Genomic DNA, 25,473 nt, shown 5'->3' with positions numbered 1-25,473 from the left:
CTAGGTTAATTTTAAAGTACCCGAGTCACACGTGGGATTGTAGCTGGATCGCTGAGTTCTGCGTAGGTTGTACGCTCCATGTTGAGATTAAGAATGTTACCAATGTACTTGCAATATGCTTAATGAATAGCTTTGTGGGGTGGGGTGGGTGTGCAGTTATTTACAGCCTGCTCTTAAAGGGTAAAGATATAAAAGGCTGATGATAATCCATCAGCACAGTGACTGCTTGCGAGCCATAGTTGGTTAACGGACATGGGTATGCGTGGCATGATAACAGCCTTTATAACTCATGTGCCCTTGATACAGAGCACATCTACATGCATGAGCGCACACATGTGGAAGCTGAAATTGTAGCCAGTTGTGTCTCTTTGCCTCTCGGGGGACGCTCGAGCATGTTACATCTTGCAAATTTCATGTGTTGAAGACTTGCAGCAGGTTTTCCATCATGCTTATTGCTGTTCCCTTCTTTCTTGCAGGTCATTGTGGAGGGCTTGCTCCGGCTGGAGTCCTTGCTGCCTTTTGTAGGCTTGCTGGAGGAGGAATTTCACGCGCTGTAATCATGTGGGTCCTGGACAAGATGCGGGTGACGCTGGAGAGCAGCAGCAACACCCTCTCCTTCCCTGGCATAGGGGCTGAGGGCATCATGCTGGGAACATATAGACTTTCTTCTGACACACAGAGCAAAGGAACGCTGCCCTACGTCCTCACCCCAGATAGGATCCCCGAGTTCTGCATCCCTCCTCAACTTACCTCCCAGCTGAAGAAGCCAGAGGCTCCCTGCCATCACAGGTCTACTCCCAACATCAGGGCATCAGCCCCGAAGGCAGGAGGAGGTCAGAAGGCTGCTAAGGCCCTGCCCTTCACACAGCAGAAGCACATCATCCAGATCGAGAGTGCTGACGACATCCCCTGTGATGTGAGTTGCAGTGATGATGAAAGGACCAACGCTGACCCTCAGTCCCAGGCTGCCCTGTCGCTCCCCCATCTGCCCAAAGCCCACACCTCCTATGGCTTCTGCACGCTACTGGAAAGCCCCAACACCCGGAGGAAGGAATCCATCTTCCACAATGACCCCTCGGGATCACTAGCGTTGCCCGGTCTGCTCCCGAGATCCAGAGCAAGCACTTACTGCAAGGGGGCATCTTCCCCCACCCTCCATGTCTCTTCCATGACCACCAGGCTGCCTCCCCAGGACATGTGTGTGCGTAGATCCTGCATGTGGGATAGCGACACTGCGTCGTCCTCCGATTCCTCTCCTTTCAGCTCCCCAATGCTCAACAGGTCTATTCCCCGATCAAACTCCTTGCTCAGAGCTTTCAGCCTCAGCCAAGAGCGTCTCTTCTGCAAGGCTTTCAAGGCGAACAGCAGAGCCAGTCTGACCAGGAACAACTCTGTCTCCACAGATGAGGGCAGCTCCACAGACAGCAGCCCCAGTGTCCCCAGGAGGGCTTCGGAGGGACTCATGGAGCCCCTGCCCTCACTGGTCTGCAGCTTCTCGCCGCTGCCTTTGGACTTCATGTACCGCAAAGAGAGATTTGTCAGGGAAAATGTTGTGTTCCTGGACAGGCGTGGGGTGTTGAGGCTGTCTGCTGAGTACTGCCCTGAGAATGAGAGACTTCAGGTCAGGCTGATCAGCGCAGAGGGGCTATACGAGACCTCCACCGAGCCCAAGAGCATCAACTGCTGTGTCAGCCTCTCCCTACTGCCGGGGAAAGCGCAGAAACAGCGCAGCACCATCATCCGCATGAGCCGCAACCCCATCTTTAACGAGGACTTTTTCTTTGAAGGGATCCGAGAGGAGGACCTGTGCAGCCGGTCCATAAAAATCAAGGCAGTCAACAAGTCGTCGAGTCTGAAGCGAGACTGTGTCTTAGGAAGAAGCGAGCTCTGCCTGGCCAGCATTTTACCCATGTGAACTGCCTAAGTTAATATTTATTTTTGTACTTTTTATTAAAAAAAATATTTATCGGATTCTACTTTGACGTTGCTTTTTTTTAATTGACACTCCAATGCCTTTCTATATTATTGCTGCTGCTCCACGTAACAGTAAAATGGGTTTCTTGTAAATTATTTCCTCAACTAATTAAACGCACAGAAAAATGTATACAACATCTAAATATCTGAATATTAAACAAAACACATAAGATGCTATATTTTGGTTTCTGATGTCACGTCGAAGACCTTGCTTATTGAAGAGAAAAACAGGTCCCATATTATAATTCATTCTGTTCTTCAAATACTTGGCTCCAAAAGATTTAACTTAGTAGTAAAAAATCCAAATGAGCCTTTTTGGTTTCATCCTGCAATCAAATTACATATGTAGTCAGTCCACTGAGGCGTGGTGACATTCTCTTTGCACAGCAGCTTTTAAAAATGATCTGTTTGTCAAAGAAAATTACTGTCCAGTTAGTACCCAAGAATAGCTTCTGACGTGTGTCAATTTATCTCCAATTTTAGCTATGTCTGTGTGTGGCCCTTAATCTCTGAATGACCACACTTCCTCCTTGTGAATTTTGTGACATTATATTGACTTTGCATCCAGTTGACTACATCAGGGATTTATATTACATCGATATAATCAATATATGGCATGAATTAGTCTTCCTGGACCTACTCTCAGGCACTGGTGCCATATTTGAAATGCCACCTCCATTATTTCCCTGCCTGCCTCGCCCCTGCCCCCTCAACCCAAGGGTCGATACCTGGGAAAGAGTAAAGCTCATTTCACTAGCTCAACTGTGAAGAAAAGAGAAATAATAGCCTTTATTCTATAAGCCAGACTTTGATAGGTCGGCGAGCACTGCTGGCTCACCAGACGTCTTAATTTCCTCACATTTCATTTGCATTTCACAGATTCATAGGTCCTTTTATACATTACTATTAGGAACAAGTGGCTGAAGGGGCCTGATCATGAGTTTGGTGAAACCCACGGTGGCAGGGCAACAACTGCCGCACCAGTGGTCCGACTGCCGTATTACGATTGCGGCTGTCAGATCGCCATAGGACCACTGCAAACGCCAGGGATCCATGATCCCTGGCAGTGGTGCGTTAGTCAGAGGCTCGCGATATGCCGAAGGTGCCCCTGCGGCACCGCCAAGCATATTACAAGTTTCTTAACTGTCATGCTTTGCATGGCGGTGAGCCTTTATGGCAGTGAGGAATCTCTGTTGCCTCAAGACCTAGAGATGCATGCACGGGGAACATGGTGTGCTCCCCTGTGTGCATGCAGCCCCTGTCCCAGCAAGGCAAGGACTTTCAAATTCTCTTCTATGAACTTCTGAAAGGCAGTCCCAACTGCCACAGGACCACCTGCCCGGATTACAACTTGTCAGTTGAGGGGTTGAGGAGTTTTGCGGTGTGGGAGCATGGTGGTAGCATGCTGCCCCACTCCCATGCAGCCAAAATCATAATCAGAGCCCCCTAAATAATTTATAGCCTTTGGTAACCACTTCCACATACCGACCAAATTCATAAAAAGTAAAAAACGTTGAAGGTGGCATCCAGAGAAACAAGAATGTTTTGTCAGATTGTCTTAGGCGGCAGCCAATTGGATTCATTCAGACTGATACAAGAAATACACCAGAGGTCAGTACGGATGATGGTTAGTAGGTAAGTGGTGGGCGTGGAAGGGCAACAGGGGATTGAGAAAGCAGATAATGGGATCTGTGCTGAAATATAAATGGAAAAGCAAAACTGGGTCAATGATGAGGGGGTGGTAATCCAGAAACTAGGAACCATGTTGGTGTAGGGGCACTGAAGAAATAAAGCCTAGCAATCACAACGTGGAAGAGGAGTTCCAGAGCTACACTGGGGTGAGGCTGACAGAAGGTAACTCATGCCAGAGTGACTGGACAGGAAACTTCGTGCGGGTAATGTATTATATAATTCACATTTCATGCAGTCGAGAGTGTGAATTGGGAGGAAAGGGCATGCATGTGACAGTTTACGTTTTTGAGGTGATGCCACCCTGCTGAAAATAGTTAGGAAGAACATTTGAAACGAATACCACTGAACACAAAGTACCAATATACCATCTATCCTAAAGAGTGAGTGCTCAATTTTCAGGATCAGTTGGGCAGTGCTATATTCAGATAGCGCTGCAAGGGGAAAACGCTTGTGCTCATTTCCAGACACCTCCAAAGTTGGACTTCATAAAGGTCAAATTCATGGGTAGAGCTACCCCACGGTTAGCAAGCAAGAGTTAGACCCTAAAGTAAAGAGCTGATCAAGGTAGCATGCGAGGTGTAATGATGTAGCACACCGTATGAATGCATTAAGGAATGTGGGGGTAAACACTCAAAACATATTAAACTTGAACAAGTCACACCAACGCAGTGCTTTACCTGTAAAGACATATTGTAGTGGTCCAAAGATTTTTCTTAAGAGCCCGCAGCAAGTATTGCCATATGATGGTGCTGATTCCTTGTATGGATTCCACATCAAAGATCTTTCTTCTCCTACTCACTCTCCCTGTCTCCTTATTTCTCTCTTGCAGTTTATGATTCATCCCTGTTTCCTCATTTGCCAATGTTTCCCTTCCTTTTTTTTCCTCTTTGCCTTTTCTGCCTTTCCTTGCCAGTGCTTTATTTGTGCAGGTGTTTTCCGTTGCCCGGCACTGGTCCTTATTTTGAAACCCCAGCACATATTTAAGGAAGTCCACCACATGGGGGCGCTGTCGATGTAGTTTTAACAGAAGCACATGAGCAAAGTCTTGAATAATTAAATGCACAATAAAACATATTAATAGCAGGGTGCTCAGGCCATTCTTATAGCTTTGGATAAGCTAGTAAAATTCAAATCAAATCCTAAGGTTTGTGCGACTGTAAGGGCAAGTAGATGTTGTTGATACTGGTATTTGGCAGCACTGGCAGGAACCTTAAGTGGTGCACGCAGCAGTAGCCTCCTGAGGAATGTCTTGGGCCCTAGCACTTATTGTTTTTACAAAGTAAGCACTGCTAATGACCTAAACAAAAATGAGCACTTGTGCCCATGACGTATAAACAGTGACCACCAGCACTTATTAAGTTGTGCGCCCAAGCAATTGGTGCCAAAGTTCCTGTCTACCTAAGACCCACTGCCTGGACGTAGAGACAAGCGCACCAGATTATGTAATAAGCAGCTATAAGAAGTAACCAATGACAACATTCACAGGAGACGAAAACAAAGCGGTTGCCAGCCCAGCAGTGCTAATGGGTCCTGACAATCACACTTTAATGCAGAAGGATGCGAAAAAATAAAGTAATACACGACCATGTTTAGATATGAAATATAAAGTATAAAGATAGCAGTGTAACTTAAGACGGCAAAGGGGAAGTGTGACTCACAGAAACAAGAAAACAGAGCTCACAAACAACATGGACTGAAATAAGTCCGGGAAGCGGAGAATAAGCAAAACCACTGAACACGCTAAGCCAAACGTACACCTACCAGCAAATATACAAATTCTCAAGCAAGGCAAAAAAGCTCTGATACTGAAGCACACTCATATTCAGGTGGACATGTACATGCATGTGATTCTGCACGCTCAGGGTATGTGCCCAGAGCTCACAATACGGGTTCACAAGCATCTCAGCATGCCTGCAGATCGGCATTTTCACAAAAAACAGCAAACCCACAGGTATCAATTCACACAGGCCAACATTAAGATGTAACAATGTGCAGCAGGGGCACATGGCGATGCACGTCTGCAGAGCACAGTATGACGTGCATCAAAAGGAAAAAGCAAAGCTTAGCAGGTGATCAGAGGGTGATGTACTCCAGGGAAGCATTTGAAACTCATTCAAGGGAGCATTATGTGATGCTCCTAAGGGGAGTACTTTGTGATGTGCCTCTAGGGAACAACTAGTGATGTATTTTATGGTAACAATGAGTGATGGGACTCATGATGCGTATCAGTGGGTGATATGCCTCAGGGGACTGCTGTCTGTTGGGCCTATGGTAGCACTCTCTGATATATCAAATGCTACAAGTGGAAATATCCTGACAGCACTGGATGCTGAGATGACTCATGTGATGTATGACCCCATTGAGATCTAGCAGTGAAGGGAGGACAGAAATGGGAGCTTTCTGCAGACATACGCGGCATTTTTCTCTTTTTTTACGTTTAATAAAAGCACATTTTCTCTAACCTGTGTATTGATACGCATTTCCTACGTTAGCTTGAGGACACATTTCTACATTGTCACGTGGTTAATTTACATAAAAAATGTCAGCTTCCCCACTTGTATAGCAGGTTTCCAGTGAAACTTTCTGCATGGCTGGTGCAAATCCGGCATAAATCAGGAAATAATTTTTTTCAGTCTTCCGTTTGCTGCAAAAGGCTGCGAAGTCCAGCAGTCTGGGATCCTCATGCAAAGCACCGAGGCATTGAGAACTACACCCCCCGTCATCATTTGCATGAATATGGGTATGTAAGCAGTTGCATTTAGAGTTTTTCGGATTTTGTAGTGGCCCACATTTTGAATGAAAGACTGTCTCTTAAGTAACATTTTCCATTACTTTTCATTCACTCTACACCCTGGAAACGATTTGGCTCGAGGCACAAATACCTCATGCCTGACTTAAATAGTTTCTGTGAACAGATTTTCTTTTTCAACAATCAATTAAACAGTGAAAGCAAGTACAAGAATGAAACAAATAAACAACAATCTATGCTAAGGCATGACTTGGGTAGCTCAACTAATGGCTAGGCCAGCAATATGTTGAAGTAATGGATCTAATGATGTATATGCAGTCTAGTTTTGTGGGTGGAGTTAGGGGAGTTACAGGAAGAGGAGGAGCATGGACAGGACAGGGGCAGTTAGAGTAGGCACAGGGAACAGCATGGATGCAGAATAAAGAGCACGTGAAATATAATTTATTGCAGCGCCGTTATTGTGGAGCACGACGCTACAGCTGGCGACGAAGGTGGGATCGAGCTCACTGTGCACCTAGCGTTGATCCCGTGAAGCTGTTGACCCTGTCCCTGGAGGTGCGAGCAAATGGTCACTTCCGTGACTACGGCGCCCCAAAGAAGCCCGCGGTGGAAATTTAGTCACTCACGGTCTAAAAAAAACTCTGCAGCTGGGAAAGCTGCGTGGAGCGCTTAGCTAGTGTGAAGCTCTGTGCCTGGAGGCTGTGTCAAACACAGCGCCGTCGGTGTTCGGGCGCTGAATGTAGCTACGCAAGATGCGTGAGGAAGTGGAGATGTGGTAGCGACATCGGGAGCCCACCCCGGTCCTACTTGCTGAGAAGACATCCTGATCGAGCGGCGATCGCGGAGAACGGAGGCCCCGGCATCCTGCATGGATCTTGCCCGACCGGTGAGTGTCTGAATCAGCCGGTGATTGAATGCCCGGTGAATGATCCAAATCTTGTGAGAAACGAGATTTCAAGTGCGGCGGCCATTTTGAGGTCAGGCTGTTCCCACCAATCCCCTGTTGAGGCCAATGAGCGACCATTTTGAAGTCAGGCAACCTCCAGTTTTGCTATCAAGCAAGGGGAAGAGCTCACAATAAATAAGCACAAGCCAATACAAGAGGCTAGACAAGTAAACAAGCACAAGCCAATACAAGAGGCTGGACAAGTAAACAAGCACAAGCAAGTGCAAGAAGCAGAATAAGAAAGACAAACAAGCACATACAAACACAAGAGGTGAACAGAGAAAAACAAACACGAGCAAAGACAAAGGAGCCGAGAACTAAATAAAAATGACGACGTCACTCAGCGAAATGTCGGAGGTCCATCGGCGCCCACGCCTAATGCAGCAGGTGTCACATATTTGCACGCCCCATAACCTCTGGCCCTGGTAGCTGGAGGTGGCATGGGCCTCAGGTGGCAAGAGTGGTTTGAGGACTTTGAAGATTTTATGAAGGGATCCAAAGTCACTGATGAAGATGAAAAATTAATTGCACTGCGCAATTTGGTTGGAAAAGAAGTTGGTAAATTAATCAAGGAACTGCGGAAACAGGATCATATGCCAAGGTGTGAGATGCCTTAAATAAGAAATTTTAACACAAGAGAAACGTAGATTATGAAAGGTAGACATTTAACTTAGCTTGTCAAGAAAAAGAAGAACTAATGAGTACATTTATAACAAGACTTTGACGACTGTCTCGTTATTGTGAATTTGATAATTTTTCTACGGAGGATGCTATTAGGTTGCAAATCATTGAAGGATGTCAATCAGAGACCCTCAGAAGGCGGCTCTTACGGAAGAGTCACAACCTAGACGAAATTGAAGAGATGACCCGGGTATATGATCAAGCAGAGGAGCATGCCAAAAAAATGGAGGCAGAACGTGTTGAGAGGAGGGAGCAAGCCTACCGTCTTCAAAGCAGTACCACTCGCAAATACTCGCGAGATCAACCGTGGACTTCCAGACCTTCTTCCCTCCAACGCTATTCTGGACACAGACACCATGAGTCTGGCCGTGGAGACAAGAAACTTGACCGGCCCCTGAGATGCTACCGCTGCGGATATGATTTTCCACACACAGATGCGTGCCCGGCGCTTGGACAGCATTGCCGTAAGTGGGGAAGAGAAAATCACTTTGAGATTGTTTGTGGGGAGTATCGTAAAGACAGAACAAAAGAGACGAGATCCTCTCGCCCCGTCACAAAGCGACATCATGCAAAGGCAGTTCAAGGTCTCACAAAGTCATCCTCTGCCTCCTCACACTCTAGCAGAGAGTCTCGCAAGTCACAATGGATGAGAAGATCTCCATCCAGAGAATCCAGGTCAGCATCTTCAGCATCGCTGTACACTGATGAATATGTCAATATGGTAGCTGATCCAGACCAATTGAATAAATGTGACAGATTGGACATATGTGTGGGAACCCATGCAACCAAGTTTGTACTGGACAGTGGGGCATCATTGAACTATATCCCCGTAACTGAGTACGACAAAATGCAGCCGCCACCCACCCTGAGCCCGGCACATGTCAGAGTGTACACGTGGATGTCGAAGAAACCTCTCCCATGTCTGGGAAAATTTGCAACCACGCTCAAGCACAAAACCACATCTGTACAGGCCTACATACATGTCATTGAAGGACCGGAAGCTGACTGTCTACTCAGCTTATCCACTGCTGAGCGTCTTCGGCTGGTTAATATTCTGTATCAGTTGAGTGATGATCCTGACATCATCCGTAAGACAAGAAAGGAAGACAAGAGAAAGGATACATCTCTGATATTAGTGAATAAAGCCCAAGAAATCAAACACGCCAGAAAGAAGGGGGACAAAGGCAAGCAGTAGGACGCATCACACACGTGGCACTGACGTCGGTGCACTCAACAAGTGAGAAGAATACATAAACCACATGAGGTGGGATAAGTCACTCAGACACCGAAGAAGGAGAGACACGGGCACTCAAGACACCCATGATAATGACAAAACTGAGAAGAGACAATTAGTGTCATATGGGAGGGGCAGGGACCAAATGCTCCCGGATCAAACTAAAGAAGTAAACGTGTGGATGACAAACAACCTTTTCACAGCAATGACACAGAAGACATGGCAAGAGACGTACCCAGAGAAAAGTCCCACCGATAGCTCCAACTCCAGGTGCATGTCAGCACAGACTACCAGCTCAAGAAGTTTACAGCTAAAGGACGTCCTCCCCGTCCAGAGCAACATAGCCTATGCCAATGACTCAGAATATTCGATCCCCCCACCAGACAACATGTCATGTCAGCCACAGTTGCACCAAGAGGTGAACAATGTATCGTCACCCCTGATGGGGTCAGCGACACTGACTCAATAGGCCTACAAATAGAAAACAGATATATGGGACATTACCCACCGGGTGGGAAAGAAATATCCTGTCACCCTGCAAGAAAGGCAAAACGTGGTAACCGAGACGGATCGCCGTCGGGAAAGAGAGAAACATGCACATGTCCGGATGGTCAAAGAGTTCACTAGTCCCAACGCCAGTGGGAGTGGGCGAGACAAACAGAGGCACTAAATGAGTCCCAGAACCAAATCAGGACACCCATTTCAGATAGTGCCTTATCGTCTGGGACGCATGATGTTAAACAGGAGCTGCTCTCAACCGGACAAGACAAAAGGAAGTGGAACTATACGTGGGTGCTTGGAAGTTACGATCGCTTCAGAATCTGACAATGACTGGAGAAACCAGAAACGTGTTGGAAACCGCAATGAATCAGAGAACAAGAGAACCACATGGATTACCTCACATTGTCAAAGGCGTGCTCAGGCAATTAAAGATATTCTCAACCAAGGGACTGCGCGGCTGATCACAGAGAGGCCCGAACCCGTCTCTGCAGCACAGACACCTGAGAATCTGATAGAAGCTGGATTTGACAATGGAAGCGGGCTTCTGCAGCCCAGACGAACTATTCGCCGACCTAGACGGCTAATTGAAGAATTATGATCAAGTCAGACTTTGCTATTTGTTGTCATTTTGTTAACACGGGGGGAGATGTAATGATGTATATGCAGTCTAGTTTTGTGGGTGGAGTTAGGGGAGTTACAGGAAGAGGAGGAGCATGGACAGGACAGGGGCAGTTAGAGTATGGACAGGAAACAGCATGGATGCAGACTAAAGAGCACGTGAAATATAATTTATTGCAGCGTCGTTATTGTGGAGCACGACGCTACAATGGGGTCCACAAGTAGCCAAGTAGAAAGTTCCAAAGATGATGCTTTATTAAGTTCCAGTTACACAAGATGTAGCATGGTAGATAAGATGGTAAGTTGGTATAACATAGCACCACCAGGAGAAGCCTCCCTGCTGCTCAGCCTGCAATCTTCAATAACAGACACCAGATCTCCAAGCAACCCATCCATTCATGACATCATCATACATTGTACACTCAACCAGGCTGAACAGTAGGAGGGATGTCAATGAAATAAAGAAGATGAGAAATGCAGATTTTCCACAGTTTTAATGGGTAGAAAATCATGGTTTTATTAAAGGCGCGGAGGCTAATATTATGCATATCACCTTTATTGCTCCTCAAACACAGCAGCAACAAACACTTAGAATTAGAATACTCAAAGCACGCAGAACATGCATATAATAACAGAACAGGCAGCCATCTTCCTCTTTAGTAGCTGCGAAATAAGCAAAGTAAAAAAACACAAATCCATCCTTTGAATCTGTAATCCGAACCATCGATCTGTATCCAAACTGGACATCAACGCTCAGCTTCTTCCTCTTTAACCTATAAAACAAACAAATAAATAGTAAATCGGGCGGGTACAGCGGAGGGATAATATTAGCCTCCATGCCTTTAATAAAATCATGATTTTCTACTCATTAAAACTGTGGAACATCTGCATTTTATGGCAAGGCCGGGAGGCCAATATTAGACATGTTCAAAGTTCATCCAGTACTCTTTGTAACACATTTTCCACAGGTTTGAAATAAAATCTTTTAAAAATTGAGTCATTTCACCAATCTGCAGCCTTCTAAATTCCTTTCAAACTAAAACTCTTCATTAATGCCTTACTAGCCATAGCTCCTCTTATTGAATGTGCCCCAAAACACTAATATCCACCCAGCCTTAAACATAACTAATATTACCCACCTTGCCAAAGTAGGTGCTAAGACTGCTATATAAGACTTCACATAAGAAATTAACAATTGTGAACAATTATCTTGTCTTAACCCTAAAGTCCTCCTCTCATATTCTTTTAGACAACTAACCACACACAAAACATTTTCACCTTCCAAAAGAGGATGCAAAATTGTCCTAGACATAGTCTTTGTCCTTTTTCTTAAATCATAACATACACCCTCTGGTTGATAACATCTTGAATTAACCTCTAAAGCTCTAATATCTGAAACCCTTTTAAAGGCACAAAAGCACAAAAACACAAAAGCAAAGCTAACTTCCAAGATAAAAACTTAAAATCCAAATTTGAATTTGCTCCCCAATTTTCCAACTCTTTCAAAACCACTGAAACATCCCAGAGAGAATCATACTTTGCTTTTGGTGGAAGCACTACCGAAACACTCTTTACTAATCTTTTAATCAAAACATGTTGCCCAACAGGTACCCCTTCAACTAAAATATGCCCTGACGAAATCACGGACCTACTTAAATTAACAGTATTATACGCCAATCCACCATTATACTGCTCTGACAAATAATTTGCAACTTCTACTACAGGATCTGATACAGGATCCAAACCCATCTCAATACACCAATCACTCCATTTTCTCCACGCAGACCCATAGACCTTTGATGTTCCTCTAGACCATGATTTAGATATGAGCTCCTCAGCTTCCTTTGATAGTACATGCATTTGCCATATTCTCCTGAAAACAACCATGCTATTGGCCTTAACTGACCCGACACCACCAGATTGTGAACGTTACCCTGAGCATCCAACAAAAGTTCCCTGAAATTTGGCAAAATGACCGGGTTTTCCACTAAAAGGTTAACAAATCTGGAAACTACACCTGAGCTTTCCAAAATGGCTCATCAAAACTAACTCCGCTTGCTCGCTTCTGACTTTGGTCAACGCCCTTTGAATTACTGAAAACAGAGGGAATGCATAATTCGTCCCCTCCTTCCACACCTGAAGGAATGCATCTATTCCCTTTTCCTCCTGGTCCGGTCTCCAACTGTAAAGATCTTTCAACTGTGTATTCAGTCTGTCCACAAATAGATCCACCTGCAGAGGCCCCCCACATCTGCTCTAACCTCACATAAACCTCTCTGTTCAACCTCCAATTGCTCACATCCTTGCGGTATCTCCAATACCAATCCTCTTCTACGTTGCTCAACCCTGGTATATACTGAGCTTGAACCATAATTTCCTTCTCCAATCAAAACTTCCAAAACTCCTTGGCTAGCTCCGCCAATCCCATTGACTGAGGACCACCCAACTTGTTCACATAACGAACCGCTGACAAATTGTCACTTTTCAAAAGCTACGCGAAGTGCACTTTGCGAGCTATGCGTAGCTATGCGAACTGCGTAACGCACTATGCAAAATGCTGTTCACACTGATTGCACAGTGCCGGATGCTTGTCCACACTGTGCAATCAGTGCAAACTGCATCTTGCACAGTGCAAGCAGTCGTTTTCTGCTGCTTAAGTAGATTTCTACATGAGCGGCATCTTTCTCAACGCGGACTGGTAGTTTCTCATCGCGAGCGGTCTCGAGCATAAGCAACCACTCGTAATGAGAAACCTGACCGCCCCGCATTGAGAATCTCGCCAGGAGGTTTATTTTCCGTGCTTGCGATCGGCAATTTGATGTTGTTGATCGCTAACGAGGAAAAAGTCTCTCTGGGATGTCATTTTGCTTGCTCGCGGTTGCCAACTTGATGTGAGGACCGCGAGCAAGCAAAAAATGACCGCTGCACTACTCTACGCATGTTTGCACTATGCTACGTGCAATTTGCGTAGTGCGAAGTAGCATAAACTTTGCAAACTATGAAAGCGTAGCATAGTGCTTTGCCCAGGGTTACTATATAGCCACCCCTTTTTAGGTCTCGCCTGAGACAGCACATGCTGTCTTTTTGAGTGCCACCAGAGGCTTTTGCTTGCCCACAGCTTGCATTCACAAGCTCGTGCACGTGCACAGCTGCCATCTGTGTATTTATTGCTGTAATCAGGCTCCTCTGCTTGCACTACTTCCTCCCTTTCCCCATCCCTCCTGGTCAGCTTCATTTGTGTCTTCTAGCTGTGAATTATGATCCTCTGCTCACACTCCCCCCCCTTCTCCCCCTCCTCTTCATCGCAGGCACACACACCATCAGTCGTCAGTGCATGCTTCCACCGGGCACACACACCACCAGCCGTCAGTGCACACTTCCACCAGGGACACACACCACCAGCTTCCACCAGGCACACATACCACCAGCCGCCAGTGCACGCTTTCACCAGGCACACACACCACCAGTTGTCAGTGCACGCTTCCACCAGGCACACACACCACCAGCCGTCAGTGCACGTTTCCACCATGCACACACACTACCAGCTGTCAGTGCACGCTTCCACCAGGCACAAACACCACCAGCCATCAATGCACACTTCCACCAGGCATACACACCACCAGCCGTCAGTGCTCGCTTCCACCAGATACACACACCACCAACCTTCAGTGCATGCATCCACCAGGCACACACACCGCCAGCCTTCAGTGCACACTTCCACCAGGCACACACACCACCAGCCATCAGTGCACGCTTTCACCAGGCGCACACACCACCAGCCACCAGTGGCGTCTTCCACCAGGCACACACTACCAGCCGTCGGTAAACGCTTCCACCAGGCACACACCACCAGCCGTCAGTGCACGCTTTCACCAGGCACACACACCACCATCCGTCAGTGCACGCTTTCAACGGGCACACGCACCACCAGCCATTAGTGCACGCTTTCACAAGGCACACACACCACCAGCCATCAGTGCACACTTCCACCAGGCACACACAACACCAGCCGTCAGTGCATGCTTTCACTGGGCACACACACCACCAGCCATCAGTGCACACTTCCTCCAGGCACACACACCACCAGCAGTCAGTGCATGCTTCCGCCAGGCACACACACCATCAGCCGTCAGTGCACGCTTCCACCAGGCACATACACCACCAGCCGACAGTGCACGCTTCCACCTGACATACACACCACCAGCCGTCAGTGCACGATTCCACCAGGCATACACACCACCAGCCATCAGTGCACGCTTCCACCAGGGACACACACCACCAGCCGTCTAAAGTATTTTCAATCTTTTTATCAATTGAGACAGCCATTTCTCCAAACATTTTTTCCATATAAACCTTCATTCTCTCCTCCAAACTTGCCTCTGCACTCTCCATTGTATCTATTAATTCCAAAATAAATAGTTCAAAATCTCGACTCTACTCTTATTTTTCCTTACCTCACAAACTTTAAAATATTCAAACTAAAATGTACTCAAGAATCAAATCTCTTGAACAAACGCTCTCCTTTATGTTATTTAAAACGCTGTAAATAATTAATCTCCTCACACATGACACCAAAAATACTACACATCCTCACTTTAGACTCCAACAGAGTTTGACAGAGAAACTGACTTCGGTACGAAATGCGCCATCATTTTCCCAAAATATGGCCGCCTAAAACACCATTCGCTTAAATTAACTTGTCCCAACTTTCCAAAATGGCCGCCTCATGCAAAGTGAATACAGTGGCCTCTCTTGGATTCGTTGGGCAGGTTGAAGATTTCTAAAAAGAATGGCCCTTTACAGAAGGTCTGCAAGGGTGCAGACAGGGTTGGCAAGGGTTTGCAGCACAACATAGATTGCAAGTTAGGAGTGAAGCTCCAAAGCCAAGATGGCGGCATGCTTCCATGATGCCGTGCAGGATAGCTAGTGGCAGCAGTGTGCACCAAAACGTCCACCAAAGTAAGGGGCCAGAAGAGGGTGCACACGTCATAGGAGATAGAATGAGGGCATCACTAGATCGGTAAGGATGCGTGCTTTGAGAGTGTGCATGTGGTGGGAGGCTCGTGAGAAGTATGAATGGCAGCAGTTCAACTGCCATAGGCATCCAAATAGGCAAAATAAAGTGCCCAAGTGTGATAACACATTGTTATTGTTATTTGTTATTTTAATTTTATACCGCGCCTAATCACCTGCAGGCCTCTAAGCGCCCGGAAAGATGGAATAGGACAATAACACAACAAGGTCAGAACAAAAGATCGCATTGGATTAAGCCATGCTCAGGCTTCTCCTGAACAGTAGCGTTTTCAGACTCTTTCGAAATTTTAAGAGGTTTCCTTCCTCACGTAGCCCTCCAGGCAAGTTGTTCCACAGCTGGGGAACCAATACCGAGAAGGCTCTGCCTCCCTTCGTCACTAGCCTGTACCGAGAGCAAGTCAACAACTGCAAGTCCGAGGACCGAAGTGATCTCGTCGGGCAGTACAGTTGTAGGCGCTCCTTGATATAGGCCGGAGCCTTACCATAGATGACCTTATGGGCTGTACACAGACTCTTGAATTCCACTCTCTCTTTAATTGGAAGCCAATGTAGGTTTTGTAGTAGAGGAGTGGCTCTAGACCTCCTAGGGAGTCTAAAAATCAGTCGGGCAGCATCATTCATTAGAACCTGAAGCCTATTAGTAAGGGTTTTCGGTAGGCCAAGATAGAGGGCATTCCCATAGTCGATTCTGGAAATGATAGTGGCAGTTACTATTGAGCGCATCATGGGCTCTGAAAGGATAGGGGATAACTTCCGCAGTTGCCGGATGATATTAGTACAGCTGCCTACCACCGACGCGATCTGAGGCGCCATCGATAGGTCAGCATCCAACCGAATCCCCAAGCTTTTTACAGCCAGGCTTGGTTTTGGGGCCGGGCCCAACTCCATGGGCCAGTAGAGGTCACTCCAAGGTGAGAGGGTGGATGGTATAACCAAGATCTCAGTTTTGTCAGGATTGACTTTTAAAAGGTTATCTGTCATCCATCGTACCGTGAACCTCAGGATGTTCTGGGATTGGAGTTGTGCGGCCGAGGTGTCATTTATACTTAGCAGCAACTGCGTATCGTCCGCATAGTTGAAGACTTTACAGTCCATCGCAGCCAGCGCAGCGATCAGGGGTTGCAGGTATAGGTTGAATAGAAGTGGGGACAGGGCCGACCCCTGCGGTACTCCACACTCTAAAACCCCGACCTCAGATGTTTCATCCCCCAGTTGTATCCTTTGGGTCCTGCCTGTAAGGAAGGATTCCAACCACTGCAGCGCCGAGCCCTTAATCCCAAAGCTCTTCAATCTGTCCAAGAGCAGGGTGTGGCTGACAGTATCGAACGCCGCTGATAGATCTAATAAAATCAGGGCGCTCGCTTTCTTACAGTCAGCCCTACCTCTTAGTTCGTCCAGCACCGAGAGCATCACCAACTCGGTGCTGTGGTGTGCTCGAAAACCTGCCTGTCTATCATGGAGTAGATGGTGAGATTCCAGATAGCAGGACAGGGACTGAAGAACGTGTTGCTCAAGGATTTTTGAGAGAAAGGGCAGCTGGGAGATGGGTCTGTAGTTCTTCAACACAGCGGGATCTGACCCCAGCTTTTTCAATAAGGGTCTTACCCGCGCCTCCTTAAGTTCACTCGGCAGGTATCCCATGTCTAGCGATCTATTAAGGAGAGAGATGATGTATTCCTCCAATAAGGGACGCGCAATGCGAAAGATCTCAGGTGGGCAAGGATCAGCTGGGGAGCCAGATTTAATTTTACACATCAGTTGTTCCAAGATTAGTGTATCCATCTGTGGGAACATTCTAAGAGAACAGTCGCTCGCCTTATTAGATGTTAAGGCAATTGCAGTCCCTGTTGCCGCCATATTCTCTATCTCCTGGACAATGATCTTCACCTTCTCCAGGAAATAGGTCTGGAAGGTATTACAATCAAAAGGGGGCTTAACATTATCAGGCTTCTTACTCAGCTCAGCCAAGATTTTAAAGGTTTCTTTCTGGATATTAGTGGCCTTGCTTAGGCGCGACTCAAGATAGTCCGCTTTAGCTTGAATCATAAGTTTTTTATATTGGTGGAGAAAGGCCTTATAGGTATCCCTATCAGTATCCTGCTTGGATTTCCTCCACAGCCTTTCTAATCTCCTTAGCTTGGTTTTGGTTTCCCTTAAGAGCGGAGTAAACCAGGGAGCTTTCCCAGAGCCCTTGATTTGCTGTGTTTTCACTGGCGCTATCTGATCGATGGCCCGAATCAAACATCTTGTTAGATCAGAGTAGTCTCGGTCCAAATTGCCACAGTCTCTGCATCTCCAAACATGCACATAGACTCACCAAAGACGCCACTCCTCACACAAGTCACTCCGCCAGATCGGGTGGATATAATCACATGCTGCATATTTTTAAAACCGCAGAGACAGCAGTAAAATTGCCACTATGGCGCAATAGTCAAAAATCGCCACCATCTGCCAGAGAATCTCCAGAATAACGTTGTAAGTAGGCACAAGCTTGTGAAGTAGAATCTGGCATGCCCAAGTTGACGCTGACCGATATTAAGGTCACTGGTGGGGCTGGGGGCTGCCAGTTTCTTTAAGTTGAACTTACTATACACGTAGATACTTCAAGCTTGAATATCCTTACATTTTAGTTCCTTTGAGAAATTCTTAGTTCTAGTTTCAAAGTTCCTTGTATTACACAGTTCAAAATGTGTAGGTTCTAAGTCCAAATCGACGCCAAAATGTTGAAGTAAAGGGGTCCACAAGTAGAAAGTTCCAAAGATGATGCTTTATTAGGTTCCAGTTAAACAAGATGTAGAATGGTAGATAGAATGGAAAGTTGGTATAACATAGCCCCACAAGGAGCAGCTGTAGTGATGTCTTCATAAATGAGAGGAGCTTCTTGAAGTTGTATTACAGTATTTATTCCAATAAGAAGTTCAGTACATAAAAGTACATGCAGTAAGGAAAGCAGGAAACAGTACACTGAATCATAACATTCCTATTAAGTACAGTACAATGCAGTAGATTCCACAACTCATAACAATTCTAACAAACCTTAAAGCAACAAGCACTCACCACACATCCCCCTTCCTTAAAACACAAAAGAAAGAAAAATAAATAATAATTACTGAAGAACAAAATCATCAAATTTGCTAGGAGTGCGAATAGGTCTACCAAAACTGCTAGACCTAATAACACTAGGATCTTGTGTGTCCTCTGTAGAAGGAAGGTCGGAAACAACATCTGCAGGACTTCCATGATGAGGAGAAGGACCAACAGTAGTGTTCGCATCAGGACAAAGATGTACGAGGGAACCACTGAGACACTCAGGAACAGAGGAGCTAGTTCCCGGAACCGCTGCATCATCACAAGGTTCAACAACATCCCGCACATCCCCCTCCTTTAGATTTGAAAAGACATTCAACCACCAATAATCTTTACATACAAATCCACAATTTTTTGAAGTAACACCCTCCTTAGCTAAAGCTATGCGACTCATGTGGTGAATGCTTCCATCCTCAAACTGAACAGTGTTCCTCATAACTTTAGTGATACGCATAGGATCCGAGAATCTTGATTCCAATTTCCCAGATCTTCTTCCAGACTTTACTCTGGCCCACTGTCCAACTTTCACAGAGACTTCTCTAGTACCATGTTTGTTATTAAAAAACTCTTTATTCTTATCCTGAGAGACAGTAATGAAGTGTTTAACACGATCAACATCCCAATGATACCTTTGGCTTCTGCCCATCCAGCCAGGATTCATTTTACAATGGGGGAATCTTCCACGCATTAGACCAAAAGGACTCTCACCAACTGTGTCATGAATGGTAATCCTATATGACCAAATCAGTTTGTTCAATTCATCCTCAAAACTTTTAGTAGCCCTTTTTGCCAACTGCAAAACCCCTTTTATAACTCTGTTGACTCTTTCAACGACAGAATGACCCCTAGGGTCATATAAAGCTGTAAACTTCTGCTCGATTCCAATATTGCTTAAAAATACCTTCATAGCCTCAGATTTAAATTGGACGCCATTGTCCGTTAAAATTGAAGCTGGAAAACCCTCTTTCAAGAAACATCCTTCCAGAAATTTAATTACTGCTTTAGTGTCCACGACACGGACAACATCCACTTCCAACCATCTAGAAAAAAGATCCACTAAAACTAAAATATACTTTAAAGAGCCATCCTGCCAACAAACAGGTCCGAGGATATCTAGTGCAACACACTCCCAAGGTAAATTGGGACACCCTTAAGATGACAAAGGAGGGTTCAAAGTCTTCTGAGTCTTGTCTGCCTGCTCACAACTGAAACATTCACGAACTTTCCTTTCTATATCGATATCAATTTTAGGCCACCAATACAAGATTTTAATGTTTCTTTTGGTACGAGCTATACCAGGGTGTCCTTCATGGCCAATATCAATAATCTTGTTCCTGATGCCAGAAGGAGGAACAATTCTTCCTGCCCTACAGACAAAATCCATTTCAACACTTAATTCGTCTTTAACTTCCCAAAATGGCCTTAAGTTAGGATCAACCTTAGCTTCATTAGACCATCCACTAACAATTCTCTCCTTGACATCATGCAAAATAGCGTCATCCTGGTACTCTTTCTGCCACACTAGTTTAGACAGACCAGGAACATCATCAAATACACCTGCCACACAGTAATCCTTCCAAGGATCATTGTCTACTTCTCTAAGCGGTAAAGAAAACCGGCTCAAAAAATCAGCTATCACATTTTTGGTGCCAGGCACATACTGCACATCGTAAACATAATCCTGTAACCTCATTGATAATCTAGCGATCCTGGCAGATGCTCTGGACAGACCATCAGTGGTTAGCAGTTTCGTTAAAGGTTTGTGATCAGATCTAAGTAAAAACTTCTTCCCCCATACATACTTTCTGTAGTGCTCCATGGCCCACACACATGCCAATGCCTCTCGCTCTATGACCGAATATTTTACTTCGGAAGGTGACAATGAACGAGAGGCAAAAGCTATAATCACTTCATTCCCTGAAGTAGTTACTTGTGTGAGGACACCACCAATGCCAGTAGCACTTGCATCCGTGGTTATAATGGATTCAGCATGAGGATCAAAACCTTGTAGTGTTGGTGCCTGTGCAATATCTTTCTTTATGTTTTCAAACGCTTGTTGGCAAACATCACTCCATTCAAACACAACCTTGTTTTTCATCAAAAGACGCATTTCGTATGTCTTTTGGGAAAAATTATTTACAAACTTCGAATAGAATTCTGCTAAGCCCAAAATGGAACGCAGATCGTCCTTGGATTTGGGTGCAGAAGCCTTAAGAATAGCCTCAACCAATTCCGTCTTGGGTCTGATACCGAAAGTGCCAATTTCATGTCCCAAGTATGTAAGTGACCTTTCTGAGAACTTACTTTAGTTCCTTCAGCCACAAGACCATTGCTTCTGAGTATTTCTAAAACTTCTCTAAGGATGGAATCATGATGCGTTTTATCTCTCCCCATAATTAAAATATCGTCTTGGAAGAACACAACTTCAGGGATATGGCTGAAGAGATTAGACATCATGCGTTGAAATAGTGCAGCGGCCGAAGCTAGGCCAAAAGGCATTCGCTTGAACCTATAACAGCCAAAAGGTGTGCAGAAAGATGTCAAATGTCTACTGCTTTTGTCTAAAACCACCTGATGATAAGCAGCTGATAAGTCAAGCGTGGAAAACCACTTCGCATTTCGTGTCAAGGATAGCATTTCATCAATCCTTGGTAAAGGAAATTGGTCCACTAAAATGTTATTGTTGAGATATCACAAATCTACACAGAGACGGGCCTTGCCATTAGATTTGCGAGCTACGACTAAGGGCGAAACCCATTCAGCTGCTTCTACAGGCTCAATGACCTTATTGGCTAACATTTTGTCCAATTCTCCCTTCACCTCATCACGAATTATGAACGGTATATTTCTAGCTTTATGTACTTTTGGGATTGCACCTTCTTTTAAATGAATACAATGAGTAAAACCTTTGAGTTTTCCCATATGGCCAGAAAATACCTCAGGAAATTCTCCAAGTACCCACTTCTTTGTATCCTCAGACTCAGAAGAAATCAAAATTTGTTCTTTGCTATTGGGGTTAAGAATGATATCCAGCGATTTCTGGTCCTTCCATCCTAGAACAGATGGACCAACTCTCGCCACATATAATTTTCCGATTGCTTTTCTTTCTTTAAATCGAAAAATTAATGTTCTAAAACCTAGGAAATCAATGTCATTTCCTGTATAACTTTCAGCAGAAACATCATTGGTTTCTAACCAAGGACCTATTTTGTCTACGAATTGGTTCCTCCAAACATCTTGTGAGACAATCGTGTAAGGAGACCCCGAATCCGCGGCCACTTGAATGACAATACCTCCCACTGAAATTAAACACAAAGGTTTAGAAGAGGAAGACCCTGTAATGTTTACTACAACATCTTTTCTCTTTATCAAATTCACATGTGAGTCATTTTCTGAGGAAGATGAATTGTTGTCACTATCTTCTTGAACACAAGCTATTTTGCTTTTTGGTTTCTGTTTTGACTTGCGATTACAGACCCTTGAAATATGACCAATCAGGCCACACTCTAAACACTTAGCAGCCTTAGCTGGACATCTTTCATATGTGGCAGAATGTGCATAGCTGCCACACCTGTAACATACAACGTTACTAAACGTTTTCTGTTCCCTACTTTCATACTTTTTCTTCTCCCAACTATTTGGTTTCTTTTTCTCGAATTTTTTCTGATTGGTGTAAACGTTCTTTTTTTCTACAATCTTAGCAACTACATCCTCCTTTTTATCTTGAGAAAGAGTAACTTTGGCACATCTTTCTGAGAGCTCAGCTTTTTTCACGAAGGCAATAATATCCTTCAAACAATTATCACCCTCCACCCACAGGTTCTCTTACAATGTTCTATTTTTAGAATACATAACAATCTGATCTCTAATTAAGTCGTCATGCAACTGTGCAAATTTACATTTTGCAGCTAATTTTTTTAGACTGGAAACATACTCTTCAATGGATTCATGTTTTTGCTGCTTCCTGTGGAAAAAAGAATGTCTGGTGACTGCTATACAAACTACTGGAGAGAAATGGTCATCAAGATCTATAATAGCTGCTTTAAAAACATCCAAATCTCCTTCCGCAGGTTGATGTTTATGCATTTCATTAAAAATGCGAAGCCCTTCAGGACCTAAAGAGTACAATAACATTCTTTTTTTTCTTTCAGGAGTAAAAACGTCATTAACATCTTCCAAGTTCGCTATATAATTCAAAAAATATTCCTTCCAGTCTAACCATGCTACCACTGGTTCTCCTGGGATAGATAAAAATTCCTTGGGAGAATTAATTTGTAAGTACGGAAGATGGGTGTCTCTGTTTACGTTGGTATCTCCTGATGGATTGGATCTTGATGGTGAAGCTTCAACAGACATATTGATGAAATGTACAGAACAATGAAGAGAAAGTACTGAAAATGTTTTTTTTTTCAATAACAATAATCCACAAGAAAATGAATGTGCTTCAAGAATAACTTCACGCTGCATGTACTTTGAAGAAATAGTCTTGTGCCTCCAGAAAAATACAATGTCAAAAATATTCACTATTGAGAGTGCTAGGAAATTCAGTTAGAAAATGAAATAACGCTGTCCAAATTATATGTAGTTGAAAGCGCTATTAAAAATAACAATAAATACCTAAAAGAAAGCTGCTGCTCAGCCTGCAATCTTCAACTGACACACACCAGATCTCCAAGCAACGCATGCGTTCATGACACCATCATACATTCTACACTCAACCAGGCTGAACAGTGGGAGAGATGTAAATGAAAGAAAGAAGATGAGAAATCACATAACACAATCCCACCTCTAACACCAAACACAAATGAAATATTATTTCAATTAGTATTTTGAAAACTGGAGTTCTGCTTTGCTGCATTTATAAAGGAAAACCTAAAATAAGCTACAAAGCTAAAGAAAAAAAAACTATACTTGGGTGTTGCAAAAAATTACCCACAGTGATAAAAATGAAAGCATAGGTAGTAAATTGGGCCACTCGGGAGAACCAGGTGCTCAGGTGTTTCATATGAATTGGAAACTCTTAGCTGTGAGCCATTGATAGTGTTTGCTTTACAATTGTAAGTACCTATGCCTGTCCATTCATCAACAAAAGAAAAAAAGATTTGCTTGTACAAACAGGCAATAAAGCTTTTTTTATTGATGCCACACATTGTTAATCATTGTTAATCAGTGACCACCAGTAACTGCAAATGCCGGGTGTGAACTCCCTCTTCAGCAAGCCAAACGCCAAGCTCCGTCCTCTACCAACTAGGGGCCTCATTTATGAAAAGTGACGCATCGCTGCGTGAAAACAGCGATGCGTCACTATTCACTGCGCCCTCCTTGCGACACCAATGATGCGTCATATTTACAGTATGACGCATCATGGCTCAAGGAGTTACAGATACGTCAGTATTTCTGATGTATCTGTATGACGCAAAAGTGACGCATTGCTGGAGTGTGTCACAAAAGTGACGCAACTTCAGCAATGTGTTCTTTCACATGGGGCAAGCCCCATGTGAAGGGGCCTGCGTCAGTCTTACGCCTGCTGTGAGGCAGGCATAAGAAATTGACGCATTTGTGTCCTAAAAGTGACGCAGTGAAATCTCACAGATTTCACTGCGTCACTTCTACGACCCTTCCTTGCGTCAACACGGCTCCCTTGCATCCATTATACCTGGCACAGGTATAATGTGGCGCAGGGGTTTACAAAGTGACGCATCTACCTAGATGCGTCACTTTGTAAATATGGCGCAACAAGGTGCATTTTTTACGCCACTGGTGCGTCACAAAAAATGACGCACCGGCGGCGTAAAAGTGACGCACGGCCTCATAAATGAGGCCCTAGGTGCTGAAATAGTTTTCAGTCTAATTATTTGTTTCCATTTGCAGCAATGGAGTGCTTGTGTGCATTGTTCTGCCAGCAGCACAAAAACTGGTCTTAAATTGTGCCACTATGCGAGTACGCGTAGCAAAAAAGAAAGCACACCATTCCTTTAGGGGCATGGATTTTCAAAACATTCTGTGCCCAGTGTTATAATGCAGCCCAGAGCTAAATAATAAGAAAACGGTCGAGCACAGAAACCATTCTGTAGTAATGTATCTTGTCTATGACTGGTATTGTTCTCCATGTCATACGCTTGCATGACTCGAATGTTCCTTGTTGCTAAGTGTTGTAGAATGTGATTGAGCAGCTCACAGTTGGAGCTGAGCTGCGCTGAGCCTGGTGGAGTGAGGAGTCCTCATCTTTGCTGGCTCCACACCATGTAGCTACCAAATAAACCTGTGAAACCTCATCCAGGCTGCGGCTTCATCACCACACATTCCTATCTGCAAAACCACCCCCTTTTTGCCTGATGTGCCTGGAGTAAATATATTTCATGTGCCAGGAGAATTCACTTTTGTCATAGATTCCGTGGCATGAGATATAGATGTTGTTGGAACTGGGGTCACCAGTCCCCTAGGGTAGCATGGCACGAGCGGGTAGGCATCAGAAAGCTTATGTGTAAAGCAACCATGCAGCACACGCAACCACTGAGTCAGAAACCTGGGCACGCAATTAGTGACACCACTCCAGTGAGTTTGTGTAAAAACTCAAGTTAACTTTATTAAGATAGATAATCAGGTAGATGGAGCAGGATCAGGGTAGAGAAATTCATTATAACATTAGCTTTTCAGTTTACCTTTACAAATACATATGTTTCATTTCTCTGTAATAAATACTAGATGAATAAATCTTGAATATGCAATAAATATTAAATATTAGATAAATAAATATTTGAAGAACACAGGCCTGACTACCGCCTTGCTTTGAGTCAGCACCTGAAAGAAATACATTAAAGAGACAACCAAATAGCATTGCGTCTCATTGGTTCTGTGGGCATTTTACCCACTCCTCACCAAACAAGGGTGAGCGTTTCACATCTATAAATATGCAGATAACTAACGGTAGGTTTTAAATTCATATAGCACTAAATA

The 25,473-nt window shown here is 44.6% G+C and overlaps 1 protein-coding gene across 1 annotated transcript; it reads left to right on the top strand.

Annotated features, from left to right (window-relative positions):
- Window positions 1-488: 488 nt before the first annotated feature.
- Window positions 489-1,915, top strand: LOC147668124 (C2 calcium-dependent domain-containing protein 4C-like). Its single transcript, XM_086948766.1, has one exon. It carries the CDS (start codon window positions 560-562, stop codon window positions 1,913-1,915), a length of 1,356 nt encoding a protein of 451 aa, XP_086804892.1. The 5' UTR covers window positions 489-559.
- The last annotated feature ends 23,558 nt before the right edge of the window (window positions 1,916-25,473 follow it).

The sequence above is a fragment of the Lissotriton vulgaris genome, unplaced genomic scaffold, assembly GCF_964263255.1.
Source record: "Lissotriton vulgaris unplaced genomic scaffold, aLisVul1.2 SCAFFOLD_1991, whole genome shotgun sequence".
In the NCBI taxonomy this organism is placed as follows: Eukaryota; Metazoa; Chordata; class Amphibia; order Caudata; family Salamandridae; genus Lissotriton; species Lissotriton vulgaris.
This window is presented reverse-complemented; position numbering and strand designations above follow the sequence as displayed.

Excerpts from the sequence above, each read along its gene's own strand:
- LOC147668124 (XM_086948766.1), top strand. The coding sequence starts at position 560 with ATGTGGGTCCTGGACAAGATGCGGGTGACGCTGGAGAGCAGCAGCAAC.